The sequence below is a fragment of the Mirounga leonina genome, unplaced genomic scaffold (assembly GCF_011800145.1).
Source record: "Mirounga leonina isolate KUSES-001 unplaced genomic scaffold, KU_Mleo_1.0 Mir_55, whole genome shotgun sequence".
Taxonomy (NCBI): domain Eukaryota; kingdom Metazoa; phylum Chordata; class Mammalia; order Carnivora; family Phocidae; genus Mirounga; species Mirounga leonina.
Genome location: NW_023270816.1, coordinates 7,920,356 through 7,938,828, shown reverse-complemented (window position 1 = coordinate 7,938,828; position 18,473 = coordinate 7,920,356). Strand labels below are relative to the sequence as shown.

General features: G+C 38.9%; 1 protein-coding gene across 5 annotated transcripts in view; it reads left to right on the top strand.

Annotated features, from left to right (window-relative positions):
• LOC118001954 (cAMP and cAMP-inhibited cGMP 3',5'-cyclic phosphodiesterase 10A) overlaps positions 1-18,473 on the top strand; it is a 292,816-nt gene that overhangs the window by 217,825 nt on the left and 56,518 nt on the right. For 4 of the 5 annotated variants that reach the window (XM_034992152.1, XM_034992148.1, XM_034992149.1 and 1 more), the window contains 6 exons: positions 32-172; positions 2,408-2,563; positions 4,217-4,267; positions 5,328-5,386; positions 7,269-7,320; positions 16,105-16,247. In XM_034992152.1, coding sequence (XP_034848043.1) covers positions 32-172; positions 2,408-2,563; positions 4,217-4,267; positions 5,328-5,386; positions 7,269-7,320; positions 16,105-16,247 — 602 coding nt within the window. The remainder of the gene's footprint in view (positions 1-31; positions 173-2,407; positions 2,564-4,216; positions 4,268-5,327; positions 5,387-7,268; positions 7,321-16,104; positions 16,248-18,473) is intronic. The other variant, XM_034992150.1, reaches the window with a different exon arrangement.

Genomic DNA, 18,473 nt, shown 5'->3' with positions numbered 1-18,473 from the left:
GTCTATAAAACATGTTCTTTCTCCTTGCTAGAGTCTGTGCGTGTTCACTCCACCTGGAATCAAGGAAGGAAAACCCCGGCTCATCCCTGCTGGGCCCATTGCCCAGGGCACCACCATTTCTGCCTATGTGGCCAAGTCCAGAAAAACGTTGCTAGTGGAAGACATCCTTGGGGTAAATGACCTTTTACTCTGTGACATTTGTAACCTGAAGTATTTATTTCATAAAGATGACATATCATTTTGATGTTATGACTCAAGCCATTTTATAAAAGCATTAGAGCAAGATACAGATCAATAAATGAATCTGTATGTAAACTAAAATTTGTCCTCACAGAATCATACCTTATATACCCACTGAGAGCTAGATTTGAAGAGTTCTTATTTAAGCACCTACCAGTACAGTTAAGCATAAAATGCATGTTTATATTTAGGTAAACTAAGTGATCACTGTTCTGTGTGGTATATCCTGGCAAGACGGCCAGGAATGTGTTAGCTAATGCTGAGTACCATCCTGCCCCAAGTTGTAGTGTTGTCCTACAGCGGCCACCTGGGACTTCTCAGGAGTCCGTGCATTGGGCCATTCTGCTGATTGGGCTGTGTTCAGCTGGGCTTGTGCATCTGAGATCAACTGGCCCGTCACTTACCAGCTGGCTGGCCTCAGAGGGCCTCAGCTCTCTGTGTTTATCACTCCCCCACCTCCCTATGTAAAGTTAAGTTGGCCTGGAATGTTCTCATGATGGTGGAGAGGTTCCAGAGAATAAGTGAAACATGCAAGTGAGTTTTCAACCCTTGCTTTCATCAAATTTACTATCCTTGCATTAGCCAAAGTAAATGACATAAACAAGCCCAGATCAGTATTGGAAGATACTGATGAAGGACACGGGTGTGGGGAATATGACAGTCTTCCACACTATATGTGAGTATTGTGATGAAATGTCACTACATGAGCTTAGACTTTAAAATTGACAAGTAGGCAAACGACTATAGAGGTGTAATGAAATTGCTCTGAAAAAGTGCTAAGTTGGAGTCATGAGATCTGGGTTTTAATTCTGGTTTTGCCACTAATTATCTGTATAGGTAGAGATACAGATAAAGAAAGTTGCTGAAAGACTAGATCTTCATTATAAAGATAATCAAGTGGGGCACTTGGGTGGCTCAGTCAGTTAAGCCTCTGACTCCTGGTTTCGGCTCAGACCATGATCTCAGGGTAATAAGATTGGGCCCCGCATCAGGCTCTATGCTCAGCCTGGAGTCTGCTTGAGATTCTCTCTCTCTCCCTTTCCCTCTGCCCCTGCCCCCCGCTTGTGTGCGCTTTCTCTCTCTAAAATAAATAAAATTTTATTTGTTTAAAGATTCTATTTATTCATTTGAGACACAGATAGAGAGAGCACGAGCAGGGGGAGAGGCAGAGGGAGAGTGAGAAGCAGGCTCCCCGCTGAGCCAGGAGCCCGACCTGAGCTGAAGGCAGACGCTTAACTATCTGAGCCACGCAGGCACCCCTAAAATAAATAAAATTTAAAAAAAAGAATTATGTGACATGATAGGGATGCTAACTACCACTACAATGGCAATCATATTACAATATATAAATATATCAAATCAACAGTTTAAACTTTAACTTACATAATGTTGTATGTCAAATATTTTTAATTTTAAAGTGTTAAAAGTAGATACTATACAACTTGTCATTTGAAAATGTTCTATTGTATATGCAGGCTTTCCAAAGATCTGTAAATTACAAACACATATTTGTACTGTTCTTGATTAATGAAAAGCTTCCTACAGACAGAAATTGAATAAATAGAATTGGTGCTTTGGTATCAATTCATTCAATTTCCCTGTATTCCTTTGAGTGATTTGCTGAGCTAGAAAGTTATTAAAGTCAAAGAACCAATTGCATTTTTCACACGTAATTGATAATTATTGGATGATTTGAATACTTAATGTGAGCTTTTGAGATTCAATCAGAATGACTATCATTAACATACACTTCTGTATTATTCTAACCTTAAAAATAGAAGAGAAACAATTTTTTATATTTACTTTCCTTCATGTGGTATTTATATAGCCTTGGAAGAGTTCCAGCACATAGAAGGTGATGTGTGTTAGCCACCATAATTACTTTTATTATTGCATGGAATGAATATGTATTCATTGATTAACTAAATTCTACTGCACAGGGATAAAGAAACACTAAAGCAGTATCTGTGAACAGATGCCATGCTGCTAAAGATAAGCATTTTCTTAAAGATAGTTTATAGTGTCCATTGTCATTTGGTTTTCCTTTGAAAAGGACTGCCTATGTTTTATTACAAGTATTAGGCAATTTCTGGCAGAAATAAGAATCTCAACATAATGATTCCATTTCTTTCACTGAATTTATATCTTTTCTCCTTTGATTTTTCAGGATGAACGATTTCCAAGAGGTACTGGACTGGAGTCAGGGACTCGCATCCAGTCTGTTCTTTGTTTACCAATTGTCACTGCAATTGGTGACTTGATTGGTATCCTCGAGCTGTATCGGCACTGGGGCAAAGAAGCCTTCTGTATGAGTCATCAGGAGGTGAGGCTAGCCTGTTGAGGGCACTCATTAATATGGTTCAGTTAATAAATGAATGAATATTTAAAACCACAATTTGCTTAACATTACCGTTATTTTTGTTTTGTAATTATTTGGAGAGAAAACTGATTAAATTAGAAATATAGCAACTGATTTTAGTAAGAATCCTTTCTTTTTTCTTTTTTTTTTCTAAGATTTTATTTATTTGACAGAGAGACAGAGAGAGATCACAAGTAGGCAGACAGGCAGGCAGAGGGAGAGGGAGAAGCAGGCTCTCTGCTGAGCATGGAGCCCGATGCAGGGCTCGATCCCAGGACCCCAGGATCATGACCTGAGCTGAAGGCAGACGCTTAACCCAGGCGCCACCAAGAACCCTTTCTAACAATAAAAAAAGAAGTATGCCATATTGTGAATCAAATAAAGTAGGAGGATGACTTTAGAGAGTTCTCACATTCTGATTATCTATGTTTTCTTAAAAATGTCCTCTTCCTTGGGGCGCCTGGATGGCTCAGTCGTTGGGCGTCTGCCTTCGGCTCAGGTCATGATCCCAGAGTCCTGGGATGGAGCCCTGCGTCGGGCTCTCTGCTCAGCGGAGAGCCTGCTTTTCCCTCTTCCACTCCCCCTGCTTGTGTTCCCTCTCTCGCTGTGTCTCTCCCTGTCAAATAAATAAATAAAATCTTAAAAAAAAAAAAAAAGTCCTCCTCCTAGAGGATATCCTGAACAAAGATTCCAGCATCACATTTGGAAACAATGAGCTCTATGCACTATTCCCTGAATCAGAATTGGCTCATTGACCCTAAAGCCAGATACTGCAGTGATCTGTCACTCCCAGTACACAGAGGCCCACATCCCTGCCTGTACTCCTATCCTGCTCCCTCCCTCCAGCCACACGGGGTCCTTGAGCAAGGCTGACCGGCTCCTGCTCAGAGCCTCTGCATCTGCTCTCCCTCTGCTTGGATTGTGCGTGTCCTCCTTGTCCCCACCCCAGCCACCTCCTTCAGGAGTGTCCTCGCATGTCGCCATGTCAGGGAGGAGGCCTTTCCTGAACACTGCACATATCTCCATGTCGTGCCTCTGATTCTCTGTAGCCCCTCGTCACCAGCTAAGACCCTGTGCACTTCCCTTATCCTCTTTCTCGTCTTTCTCTCTCCCACAGTCCACTGTAAGCTGTTCTGGTGGGTGGTGGTGGTGCCAGGTTTCCAGCACCTAGAGTACTGCCTGGTACCCAGGAAGCACCCAGTGAATGTTTGGGAAGTGAATGAATAATAAAAGAAGTAGAATAGCTAGTAACTGAGAACTTGTCAGCAAAATTTTAGAAATATTCTTCATTGCAAAGTGGGGGTTGAGGCCATTTTAATAGTATTTTTGTTAAACTGAGAAATAATTATTTTATGTGAAAATCATTGGACGATAGCTCTCTCAAGCAATTCATCTTGCTTTTTATCCAAAGTTAAGAGGAACGAGAACATTAAACTCATTTATAAAGGGGCGGGAAATGTAAACGAGAAATCTTGTACCTATTTGATTCTCTATGTTTGGCAAAATATTCAAATACTCAGTGGCCTCAGAAAATTCTTCATATACATGCGTGCTAGAGTCCTTTGTTAGGATGTCTGCATGTGACTAATCAAAATGCGTTTCATCCTCTTTTTTCAGGTTGCAACAGCAAATCTCGCCTGGGCTTCAGTAGCAATACATCAGGTGCAGGTGTGCCTTTGGGGTGTTTTTACAGGGGCTCCCTGAGAGAAGAGTCGTTTAAAGTGCAGCCACCGGGGGACGGGGTGGGGCTTAATAAGGGACTCTAATGTGTTATTTTTGGATATTAGGTATTTTGTTATTTCTGAAATTTTGTGTCTATTCACTTATATTTACTTGTTCCCTGCCTTAAATATCTTGTAATTATTTTTATATATTTATATGTAATTATAAATTATTTATGCCGTAAATGGTGTATGTTCTATTATGGTTTTGTTTTCCACTGAAAGCAAAGGAGTGGTCTCTTCTGGCAGTAGCATTGATATTATATTTTTATGACTCCATTTCCTAAATTAAAACATCCTTTAAACTAAATGGTATATGAAAACTTTCATCTCAAATTTAAAATAGCTGGTTCTCTTGAAAATATGATCTAATTTAAAAGATCACAAACTTTATCGAGTTTCCTGGCAACTGGACTTCGAGGTTCATGGACACAGGAGCTTTGTACCCTCCACTTCTTTTCACTGTTGTTTTGTTTTTTAAATCCGTTTCAGCACACTCACGGTTTGTGAGGGGAGGAGATAAAGTACGTAGTTACAGGATAATAGTATGAGGAGCAAGGACCTTTCAGATCTGACCATAGCAAGTATAAATGGAATATGTGCCCAAGTGGGTGGTGGGCACATACACCACCACCCACCAAGTGTCATTTTTTAAAGTGGAAAGAAGTTTTAAAGAGCAACTCTGGAGGTAGACTCCCTGGATCTGAATGCTGGTTCCATCACTTAGTAATTCCGGAGTGGGAGCATGGTTCTGAACTTCTTTATGCTTCAGTTATAAAAGTAAACCCCAAATCTATAGTGTTTTGTGATGATTAAATGAGACAGTAACGCTAAAGCGCATAGAACAGAGCTTAACACATTTAAACATTTGATAAATATGACTTCTTACTAATAATATTACTGCTTTATAAGTCTTTTAAAATAAAAAAAGTAAATAGTATTCAGGAATTGTTATTTTAAATAAGCAGAAATCTCTTATGATTAATAGCCATTATTTTCTATGGTAGGTATGCAGAGGCCTTGCTAAACAGACTGAATTGAATGACTTCCTACTTGATGTATCAAAGTAAGTGTTCATTTCTAGAGTTGAGGTAGGTCTTCTTGATCAGTGGTTTAAGTTAAGTGCAGGCTCGGACAGCGACTGACTGTCCACTGCAGTCAGTAAGTAGTCTGGTAAGAAAGTTCATATTTCAGACCGTGAAGTTACATTCTCATCTGTGTTCACTTTACAAGTGAAGGCCTGCAGATTTATATGTGATAATGTTAATTTGCAATTTGGTGTATATTTTCTAAATAGACTCACTAGAGCATGTTAAGGACACTAAGTATTTCTATTTTTGTAGGAGAAAACTGAGAACAGTAGAAGAGGAAATGTTTTAGTTTATTACTTTCCAAAAAGTCCTCTCTGGCATTTTCTACAAATGCCAGTAAAGTAAACCATATTATCGGTAGTATTATTTTAATTTTCCCATGTATGGTAGCTCAGTTATCATTTTAGAGAAAATGTTCCATTTCTCTGAAGTTTGACCTAGAAAAACCTCCTTGGGCTGGCAGTGAAAGCAGTTATAGATATTTATTACATTCGAGGTTCATAACTGGTTTTGCCTGCTAAAAGGAAGATTATCCATAGATCTGACCCATCTACTGAATTCCTGAAATCTAAAATAATTCCCCAAGATGTGGTCACTTCAGGGTCACGGTCTCCCTGGCAAGTTAATAGAAGAATAACGTACCTGTTCTTCCACCAGCAGCAGCTCTGACCATGTTCTCTCTCGTAGATCACTTTGGCAGCACTTAATAACTTATCGTTCACAAGTGTTGTAATCCCATCACTAATTAGTCTGGAGTTGCTGCTTTGTGTTACATGTATTTCTTGAAATATGAAATTAGGGAACCATGAGCGTGAGAGGGCTCTCATTTGATCCCATAGGTCAGCTATGTCTCTGAGAGAGAGAATTAAACAGTGTCTATGGGACACATGATGTTACTACTTCAGAACACATAGAAAGAGAAGCTGTGCGCCTTCCTTTGCTAGTGTATTTGAGTATCTTGCAAGTCTCCCACGGTCCTGTTAGATCCCTGTAAGTCTCTCCCCTAGGGGAAACCCATTTGACTTTACCATATTCCTTGCTGTACGTTCCTCTGTGCACAGAGTGATTAAGCATGTGCTAAGTCTTGCTGGCTCCAACCTGAAGAGGAAATGTAGTCTTCTCAACAAAAGGCGTTGTTTATCATTATTAAGTTACTTTAATTCTGAGTACATTGCTAAATTCATAGGAACCTAAAGTGAAAGCAGTACCTTGCCAATAGATCCTAGATTAACATAGTCCCTGAAATACATGCTTACTGATTCATCTGTTGATCAGGTTGACATTTTAATGTAGGTGCCATATATCTCCAAAATATTTACTTGCTGTTTATAGTAATGAATATATATAATTTACTTGTGCAAAGTCAGTAGGCTATTATCATTTCTTGTATTCTGGTATTACTTCTCAAATGAATTACATTGCTTTCTCAGTACAGTTTAACATTTTAACTTTCCAGTTTTTCAGTGATAATTTATATTTTAACAATATTAATGAGATTTAGCAAATTTAAATATTTTTATTTCAGATATTCATGAAAATATTAAATATGGTGAGCCCAATTTTATCCCTTCATAGTTTTAGTTAAATGCTACAAACTTTCTCTCAAAATAGGTACTTACCAATAAAATATTACTTAATTCATCCTCTGAAATTAGAGACTTCATACCAAAGTTAATGATAAAGTTTTATTTCTCTCTCTAAAGTAATGTTATTGGTTGCTTCCACAAAAGGACAGAAATCAACATATATCTTTACATTTTTTGCTTAAATGTACACAAAAATGGGAAATGTATTCAGTTTAATATGTTCTATGTTGTTATTTAGATTAATTACCAGTTTTATGTTCCTTTTTTTCAGGACATATTTTGATAACATAGTCGCAATAGACTCTCTACTTGAACACATAATGGTAGGCTGCTTTTTATTTTGAAAATGATTGTATTTAACTGTTAGATTCATGTCCTAATACTTAGTAGAATATTTTCATGTATTTGATGTATAAAGTGTTTTAAGTACGATGAAAAGATGGTGCTTAGTGAGCGGAGGTGTTGCTTTGATTTATTTGTCACTTTTGATTAATTTTGGAGGTATTTTGAATAACTTTTGAAAAAACATCTGAGTTTTTCATTATTTAGTGGTGAGCTATACTTTGAAAAAACATTTAGTTCCTTTTTATACTCTCCAAAATACCTTTTGCCTACCGACTGACCTTAGGAATTCCCAACTGACTCTTCTTGATCTTAAGGTCCATTCTGTTTAGTTTTAATCACAATTATTCCTCTCTATCTGGAAGACGAATAGGCACTTGAAGCTGAAAGCCATAGGAAGTAGAGTTTTATCCATATTTTCTTGTGTTGCTGCTTTAGTTCTCTGGCGAGACTCCTTTAAAGAAGCGGCTTACAGCCAAAGTGACCTGTATGTGCACTCCACAGGTTGTCAGGCTTGCTTGGCACCATTCTTGCCCTGTTGTGTATTTTGACAAGGGTTCTTTCTCCTTCTCATTTTCCTGGTCTTTTCTCAAAAGATAGTAATCCTGTGCAGTAAGTTATGGGTTTATTATAGGCTTATCTCCAGGCTTCATGATACACACTGATGTATTTCTCTTTGAAATCATGGCAATTGAGTATGGAGTATTATATGCTCCGTGTCTTGTAGAGACCGAAAGCTTATGAAGGGAATTAGTAACATTAGGGGTTATTTATTGCTTTCAAACCCATTCCTTATTTAATTAGTTATATTGATAGTTTTATTTGGATGAAAAAGAGTTCTTAATTGCATAGTTAAAAAATCATTTGTTTGGCTATGACAAAATTTAAGGAGTTTGTAAAGAAGTGAAAAATATTAAGAAAACTGTAAAAATATAAATATCTGGATTGACATAGCTTGACTCGGAGTATAAGAAATACTTGTTGACTAGTATTATTAATATTTTCTTTTTAAAAACAGTTTTATTGAGATATAATTACACAGCACACTTCATCCATTTAAAGTGTTCAATTCAGTGGTTTTTAGTATATTCAAAGATATGTGCAACCATCACCAATCAATTAAGAACATGTTCATTACCTCAAAACAACACTCCATATCATTTTAGCCATCACTTACTTATGCCCCCATCCTCCTCCCTCCCTCCAACCCCCCCAACAGTCCTAAACAACCACTAATCTACTTTCTTTTTCTATGGGTTTACGTATTCTAGACAACTCACATAAAAGAGATCATGTAACGTATGGCCTTTTGTGCCTGGCTTTTTTTCACTTAGCACACTGTTTTCAAAGTCCACCCAGGCTGTAGCAAGTACCAGAACGACTGCTATTTTTTATCCTTTCATTGGCTGATGAACATTTGGCTTGTTTCCACATTTTGGCTAATGTGAAAAGTGCTACTTTGAACATCTGTATACATTTTTTTAATTGTATTCAGTTGGTTTGGGTGTGTACCTAGGAGTGGAACTGCTGGGTCGTATGTTAGTGTGTGGTTCACTTTTTTTTTTTTTTAAAGATTTATTTATTTATTTGAGAGAGCGAGAATGAGAGAGAGAGTACATGGGGGGGGAGGGTCAGAGGGAGAAGCAGGCTCCTCGCCGAGCAGGGAGCCTGATGCGGGACTCGATCCCGGGACTCCAGGACCATGACCCGAGCCGAAGGCAGTCGCTCAACCAACTGAGCCACCCAGGCGCCCTGTGGTTCACTTTTCGAGGAACGGCCAGACTGTTTCTGTGCAGCTACACCATATTATGTTCCCACTGGCAGTGCACATAGGTTCTGGTTTCCCCACATTCTCACCAACGCTGGCTACTATCTGGCTTTTCGACCTAATGCCGGTGTTATCCAAGGACAGAGAAAAGGAAAGCCATTGAGCAAAATATTGATGCAAAGGTCAGAAATATATAGTAACAACAAACTCAGGAGTAAAGATTACATCACAGCTAAACAGCATTCACCCCAGGAATGCAAGAGTGGTTCAACAGTAAGTAATAAAGTAATATAATTCCTTATTCTAATTGAGTAAAGGAAGAAAAATTACATCATTTTAATAATGGCATACAACAATTTTATAATGCTCAATACCCAATAACTGCAAACTCAACAGCAAATTAGGAATAGAAGGAAAAGTTACACAGTATCTGCTGGGGACCTCCAACAAACATTCCTAACAATTAGGTAGGAGAAGTGTACACGTTGAGGAAAATTTGTTACTCTCGCTGCTTCCATCCAACAGTGTTCTTGTTTTCACTGAATTTTAAATCCATTCTTGTTACTGGAAATTGTTTTCCACTTACGAGTAAACCTCTGTGTGTGCGTGCGCGTGCATGCATAGGAGAGGCGGGTGGCTTTTAGAATGACCTTCTGATTCTTGGAGCTCATAAATATTCCCAAAAGGTGTCTAGGATTTCTCTATTCCTTTTCAGTGTGTGAGAGCGCCATTTCAGACTGAAAGCCTAATATTTGGGGAGAATGAAAATGTAAACATATGTTCAGAATCACTAATCTCTGAACAGAAGCCTTTCTCACTACCTGTAATTGTTCTTCAGTTGATTTTTCAACATAATAACCTTATCACTGAACAGTAGAATTCTCTTATCAAATATGTATTTTCTTACCTAGTTGTCGTTTTTTCTTTTTTAATTGAGGTGTAATTGACAAACAACATTAGTTTCGGGTGTACAATGTAACAGTTCAACACTTGTATACAGGACGAAATGATCACCATAATAAGTCTAGTCACCAAACATCACCATAAAAAGTTACCCCCCCAGATTTTTTTCTTGTGATAAGAAATTTCAAGATCCACTCTCCCAGCCACCTTCAAATATGTGCTGTAATACCATTGAGTATAGTCACCATGCTAAACACCACACCTCCATGACCTATTCATTTCACAACTGGAAGTCTGTATCTTCCGCCCTCATCGTCCATTTTGTCCACCTCCATCCCCCTCCACACTGGCAACCACCACTCTGTTCTTTCTATCCATGAACTTTGTTTTGTTTTATTTGTTTGTTTTGTCTTTTAGGTGCCAGATATGAGTGAGACCAAATAGTATTTGACTTATGTTACTTAGCATAATAGCCTTCAGATCCATCTGTATTGTCACAAAAGGCAAGATTTCCTTCTTTTTTATGGCTGAGTAGTATTCCATCGTATAGACATATACCACAGTTTATCCGTTCATCCATTGGTGGACACTTAGGTTGTTTCCATATCTTGACTATTGTGAATAATGTTGCAGAGAACATGGTGGTGCAGGTATAGCTTTTCGAGTTAGTGTTTGTTTTCTTAGGATAAATACCTGAAAGAAGAACTCCTGGGTCATATGGTAGGTCTGTTTTTAATGTTTTTAGGAACCTCTGTACTGTTTTCCATAGTAGCTACACTAATTTACATTCCCATCAACAGTGCACAGGAGTTCCCCAATTTTCCACATCCTTTCCAGCACTTGATAGTTCTTATCTTTTTGATACTGGCCCTTCTAACAGGATTTAGGTGATACCTCATTGTGGTTTGGGTTTGCATTTCCCTGATGATTAGTGATGCTGAGCATCTTCTCATATACCTCTTGGCCATCTGCAAGTCTTCTTAGGAAAAATGCCTTTCAGGTCCTCTGCCCATTTATTAATTGGGTTGTTTATTTTTTGCTATTGAGTTGTATGCATTTTTTTATGTATTTTGGAGATTAGTCCCTTACCAGATATGATTTGTAAATATTTTCTCCCATTCAGTAGGTTGCCTCTTCGTTTTGTTGATGGTTTCCTTTGCTGTGCAGGAGCCTTTCTAGCTTGAGTAGTCCCACTTATTTTTGCATTTGTTGCCTTTGCTTTTGGAATCAGATCCAAAAACAAAAACAAAGAAACAAAAACATTGCCAAGACCAGTGTCCAAGAGCTTACTGCCTATGTTTTGTTCTTGAAGTTTTATGGCTTCAGGTCTTCCATTCCATTAAATGGATTCCATTTTGAGTTAATTTTTTTATATTATAAAATATTAGTCCAGTTTCATTCTTTTCCATCATGGCTCTCTAGTTTTCCTGGCACCATTTACTGAAGAGACTATCCTTTCTCCACTTATATTCTTGCCTTCTTTGTCATAAATTAATTGACCATATATGTGTTGACTCTCTATTCTGTTCAGTTGATCTACATTTCTCTTTTTATGCCAAAACCATTCTGTTTTGATTTCTATAGCTTTGTAATAAGTTTGAAATCAGGCAGCATGATGCTTCCACCTTTGTTCTTTCTCACAATTGCTTTGCCTATTTGAGATATTTTGTGGTTGCATACTAATTTTAGGATTCTTTATTCTAGTTTGTGAAAAATTCCATCGGAATTTTGATAGAGATTGCATCAGATCTGTAGATTGCTTTGGGTAATATGGACATTTTAACAATATTAATTCTTCTAATCCATGAGCATGGAGTATCTTTCCATTTATTTGTGTCTTCAGTTTTTTCATCAGTGTCTTAAAATTTTCAGTGTACAGGTCTTTCACTTCCTTGATTAAATTTATTCCTAGGTATTTTATTCTTTTGATGTAATAGTAAATGGGGTTGTTTTCTTAATTTATCTTTATGATAATTCGTTGTTGGTATATAGAAATGCAACAGGGGGCACCTAGGTGGCTCAGTCGGATTGAGCATCTGACTTTTGGTTTCAGCTCAGGTCATAATTTCATGGGTCATGAGATCAAGCCCAGAAGCATTGGGCTCCACACTCAGCAGGGAGTCTGCTTAAAGATCCTCTCCCTTTTGCCCATCCCCCCTGCCAATTAAATAAATCTTTAAAAAAAAAAAAAGGAAGAAATGCAACAGATTTTTGTATGTTCATTTTGTACCCTGCAACTTTTTACTGAATTTGTTCATTAATTCTAATAGTTTATTGGTGGAGATTTTAGGGCTTTTTATATGTAAAAGCATGTCAGTTTTACTTCTTTTTATCAAATTTGAATGCCTTTTATTTCTTTTTCTTGCCTCACTGCTCTGGCTAGAACTTTCAATACTGTATTGAACAGAAGTAGTGAGAGTGGGTATCCTTGTCTTATTCCTGATCTTAGAGGAAAACCCTTCAGCTCTTTATCATTGATTAGGATGTCAGTTCTCAACTGTGTTCATCTGTCCTTCTCCCATGTTCAGTGAGCATCTTTATGACCATTACTTTGGATTCTATCAGGTAAGTTACTTATCTCCATTTCACTAGTTGTTCTTCCTGAGGTTTTATCTTGTTCCTTTGTTTGGAACATATCCTCTGTTTTCTTCATTTTGCTTGACTCTCTGTGTTTGTTTCTATATATTAGGTGAAACAGCTGCCTCTCCCAGTCTTGAAGGAGTGACCTGGTGCAGGCAGTGAACCTTATCATTCAACTTGCCCTAGTGCTTGGTTGTCTTTCAAACCTTTGTGGTTATCTGAGGAGGCTGATTTATTCTGATAGGTCCCCGTTGTTGAGGGTGTGTCAAGACCTAATAGTGTTGCACAGGGAAAGATTTCAGTCAGCACCTGGTTTCTGGCTGATTGGAACCAAGAGTGTCAGGCACCAGCTTTTGAAGTATGCAGATATATACAGTCCTGTGGGACCACAGTTGTGAACCCTGCTGGCCTCCAGACCAGGTGATCTGTAAAAATTGGTGACAATTGTAAAAATCAGGGCTCCAGACAAGTATATCAGATCCTTTCTGAGAGGAACTGGCAAGCTGTAGCAAGACCAAGGGAGAGCACAAAGATGGCGTCCCCACCCTGCTTTCCCAGATGGCGCCTCCGTAGTCTCTTGATGTGTGGCAAACCTAAGTCTGCTCCTCAGGTTGAGGTGCCAGGACAAGTAAATAGGCCTTCTTCACAGGAAGACTAAGGGTGTGTTTCAGTCTGCTGTCTGTGTAGTGCCCTAGGGTAGTAGCCTGCCAAGAACGGTCTGTCCGGTTGTCACAATCCTATAGGACCCAGGAACGCAAGCTCCCCGCCTCTGCCAGCCTCCCCAGCCAGATGATCAAGGGGCATCCCCTGAACAGACTTCCTACACCCTGCCAGCTTTAGCGAGGCTGAGGGAGAGCACTGGGCTGGGGTGCACCCACCAGCTTTGACAGGGCCACGGGAGAGCGCGGGGCCAGAGTGTGGCCCACCAGCGCTGTCAAGGTAATAGGGGAGTGAAAAAATGGCACCCACCAGCACTTTTGTGTCCCAAAAGGCTCCTGCCCATCTGGCAGACAATTTAAAATTAGTAAGTGAATCTCCTTCACATACATTCTAGGAGCTTTTCCACCTGCTGCTTTGTGCTGGTCTCTGGGCAAGTAAGTCTGCATGGGAGCCCGCTAGGTCTACTGGGTATAAGCCCTGTTGGTGTTCAAAGCCAGACATTGTAGGGGCTTCGATATGGGTATATATACACACGTACATATGTCCTTCTATTCCATTTTACTAAAGTTTTTATCATGAATGATTGCTGAATTGCATCACATGCATTTTTGACAACCATGAAGGTAATTGTGTGATTTGTTTTCCTTTGTTTTATTATATTATGAAATAATAGAGTTTATGATGCTGAACAGTTCTGAATAAAGTATAATTTTTAAATATTGTAATATGTTAATTTATTCCTAAGTTTGATTTGCTGAAAATTTTTATTTATGAGTTTTCTTCTGTTTCCAAGGTAAATTGGTTTGTGATTTTCTTTTTTTATAGTATCTTTGTCAATTTTCAGTATCAGTAGTTTAGCAAGGGTTCTAAAAATAACTGAAAAAGTTTTGTTCTTTCTGAACATAGAACACTGTAAATGGGATGCGAATTTATTTGAAGATTCTTAAATAATTCATATTTGAAATCATTTGAGCCTGAGACCTTTTATGGGGATAATTCCTTGACAGTTGTACAGTTGTCTTCAGATTTTTCAACTCCTTCTCAATACATTTCCGTTTTCTAGAAAATTGTCCATTCCATTCAGATGTTTATAAATATTAATATAAATATGTGCCAAAGTGTTAAGCAATTAACATGACCTAGGCGATAGGGATGCAAATTCCGCTTCATAATGTAATCTCTAATAGTGTAGGATCATTATTATTATTTAACAATTCAAGATCCCATGAGTTTGCAGAATAGATGGGTGATTCTTCTGTTTGCCATTACTGTCTCCCTAACTTTATGTCATTCATCCTTCCTCAAATATTTATTGAGGGTTCTTAGGTTATGGAGATCTTATATGTTCTAAAGGGTTGGCGGATGTTTTTTGTTAAGGGTCGAATAGTAAAGTTTTATGCTTCATGGGCCGTACTCTATTGCAGTCACTCAACTCTGCCATTGTAGCATCCTTAAACAATACATAAAGGAATGAACATAGTTCTTTCCCAATAAAAATTTATTTATAAAAACAGACAATGGACTAGATTTGGCAGATGGATTTTAGTTAGCTGACCTCTACTCTAGGTATTGTGCTGGGTTTTTGGAATATTGTGGGGAGAAAAAGAAGCAGTTTCTTGTGTCACAGAATTCATGGGATAATGGAAAGAGACAAATTGTAAGTTATCGTACTGATAATACCCAATGTACTCAGTCCCCGGCATAGCCGGTATTTTTTGAGTGAGTGAGTACAGTTTATAAAGACAAGTATAAACTATGAGGATGAACCAGGGTACCTAAACTGTGCTGATTTCTTTTCATTAAATCTGTAGTTTTACATGAGATTTTATATTTTCCTCTGGCCACAAGGTGGCCCATGTCCCTCTTGCATAGACTGTGACGGCTGTTTTTCTCTGAGAATCAGCTCTTTTCTCTGGAGAATAATTTTATGTCTAAAATCTGGAGGGTTGAAGTTGCCAGAATTCTTAATCCAGGTAAATATGCTAATTGAACCGTAACTGTGGTCTGAACCCACAAAGGACAGTGGGATATTTTAGGCGTTAAAGAAATAATTGTGGAAGGAAATTGATGAACAAGTGAATGACAAATGAATACACAGTTTTCCAATTAGAAATGAAAAGGCATACTTGTTTTAAGAGCATGGGCCATGAAAATGACTAGTATGAGTTCAAATACCCTATCTGCCATTTACTAGCCATGTGATAGTGGACAAGTCTAGTTACCTCTGTGCCTCAATTATCCTAACATGTGCGGTGGAGATAAAAATATTCCCTGACTTAATATTGTGATTGTGGGGATTAAGTGAAGGAAGACTCAAAAAAGTGTGAGAGTTGGCACATACAGTAGACACTCGATGATTGTTGCACGTTATTATTAACGCAGCAAGTAAAATGCAACAAATGTAAATATGAACCTCGTTAGAAGTTGTATTTCATATTTTTTCACGACTGCTGTATCTCAAATGCCAGCCAGTCAGAATGCACTGCGGCCTTAGAGCTGACAGGGCTGGTACCGGGCGTGAGGGTCGAAGCCTGGAGGTCCTGGAAGCGAGGCCGGGGTGCAGCAGGGCTCGGAGGGAGGGAGGCCAGCAGCTGCTCTCCGGCCCCCAGGATGGTCCTGCCATGTTTCAGCACCCAGCCCGGGGCACCTGCGCAGAGCAGCGGTGTCTGCCAACGTCACCGTGTTAACAGGGACGTGCAGTGTTTGTATTCGTATACCTCTGTTTGTTGAGTTACAGTGCCAGTTTTCCACACAGAGTATAGATCAGCTGAAATTTATATTTATTTCTGGTAAAGTTTGCCTTTAAACTCTGAATTTCTCATTGGCTTACTCTCGTTTTATTGTTTGTCTTTAGATATATGCAAAAAATCTGGTGAATGCCGATCGTTGTGCACTTTTCCAGGTAGACCATAAGAACAAGGAGTTATATTCAGACCTTTTTGATATTGGAGAGGAAAAGGAAGGAAAACCTATCTTCAAGAAGACCAAAGAAATAAGGTACAGCTGGAAGTAGAATGTCCATACGCTGTGACTGCCGCTGTGCAGATGTCCTGTTACCCACTCTCCTGTGCCTATTCGCAGGTGTGCTGACAGTCCTTGTCATACTGTGATATCATTCCCACCAGGACCCGCCTCCTGAAGGTAGTACTTCTGGGAATGACATTGCAGTGCCGGCGAAAGCGCGCCTGGGAGGCTTTGGCGTCCCTCCTGGAAATGCAGTCTTCCGGAGGCGGTCCTTTTGGAAATCATGTCGGGAAACCTTACTAGTGCCCCAGGTAGGTAAAGGTATAGCCCGCTGGGAGTCTGCAGGCTGTCCTCTGCCCAGAAGCGGGGCATGCCTAAAAACTACTGCCCTTGCCCCTTCCCGTACTACGGGAAGACCGCAGTGGACGTTGAGCTGGTGTATGTAATGACTTAGGCACATTATTCTGTAACTGCCCAGTTGGTTTAATCAGTCACATAGCACACTTCTGTTGCAACTAGAAACTAAAGCCTTCTTTATTCTTCAAATGGCAGCTCCTGTCACTTAAAAGAACAGAGTGGAGTTTGACTGGTAGAGACTCGCTCGCTCAGTCATATCGCAGTCTGAACATCTACAAGGAGCACTGTCACCAAACTTAAGAATCAAGCTTAACATTCAAAAATTGACTTTTTTTTTAGACATTTGCATCCCTTTTGCTTATGTATCTTGTTTAACTATTTTTACACATAATAATATGAAGTCCTTTGGTAGTTACAACATTATAGTAAAACACTGTTCCTTATTAATTACGAATTGCTCTTCAGTGGCCTGTCACATACAAGAGATAAGCAGATGTGCAAGAAACAGGAGTGAGGCCCCGAGCCAGGCCTCACCACTGCCTGCCATGGAGCACTCCCCATTCTGCCCGCCACGGAGCCCTAGGGTGATGGATCCTATATCCCACACTCACAGAACTCCAAATTAGAAGCACTATTTAGATTTTTTATTTTTACTTGTTTTATTCTTGGTTTGTTTTTTAGACCTCGGTAAATCAGTCTGGATATAGTCATTTAGGTAAAGTAATTTCTCTTGCTGAAAGTTCAAGTGTTTCTTACCAGTGCTGGTATTGATCTCATTTTGGAGACAATAACTTGAAGTTTGTGTTGACAAGCACAACAGTGGGAGAAACAATGAGGGGAATGTGGTTGGCTGCAGCTTCCTCAATTGACCAGTGATGTCAGCTATTTATGTGAGGGCCTGCCTCTTAATTATCTCCTGACCAGAGACAGCAAACCCAGAAAATCAAGCATAAATCAAGAAATGGATTCTGATACTCTTTGCTTACAGCAGTCTAATTTGTTCTGTTAATGTTGTTCAAAGCACAAGAAAACCAGGATGAAACAAGCTTGCTTTTTATGCAATGTTGGGTTCACTTTTTGGCCTTTTAAGATAGTTAATTCTCTTTTGTGTCAACTGTCTTTTGGTTTTTCCCTTAAGGTTGAGCTTTACTTCAATAATAGTTACTTCCTATAATGTTGAAAATGTAATATTATGGAAATTATTTTCAAGCTATTGAAATCTGTAGATATTGTGGACTGTAGACCTCTTTCTTAAAATTTTGTAATGAGTGCATGTACTATGATGATATTATAATGAGAAAACTGTTTACAAAATGAGGATATATTTATAAAAGGAAGTGCTGATATTAGATACCAAAACATAAGTAATTATAATCAAATAATGCTTGTATTTTGACTGGTTTTAAATTCAACAAGTTAGAGAAGCAAAGATACTAGAAGTTGTGAATTGTGTTATTTTTATATAGTGCTTGTGTTGCAAAAGCCTTAAAGTCCCAGTCCTTCCTAGTATCTCAAATCAAATATACCCTGTAAGTTTGGTTATATGTGTGGTGGAAAATACACTAGTGTAGACCTGCTTCCTTGTTTTTATTGTGCCACTAACTTTTTAGGAATGTTGGTAGGTTACTGAACCCTTATGGGCTTCTGTTCCCACCACAGTGAGAATTAATTAAGAAAATTTATGTTGAGGGGAGCCTGTCTGGGTTAGTCGTTAGAGCATGGGACTCTTGATCTCAGGGTTGTGAGTTCAAGCCCCATGTTGGGCAAGGAAAAAGGAAGGAAGGAAGGGGGGAAGGAAGGAAGGAAGGAAGGAAGGAAGGAAGGAAGGAAGGAGGGAAGGAAGGAAAGAAGGAAGGAAGGAGGGAAGGAAGGAAAGAAGGAAGGAAGGAGGGAAGGAAGGAA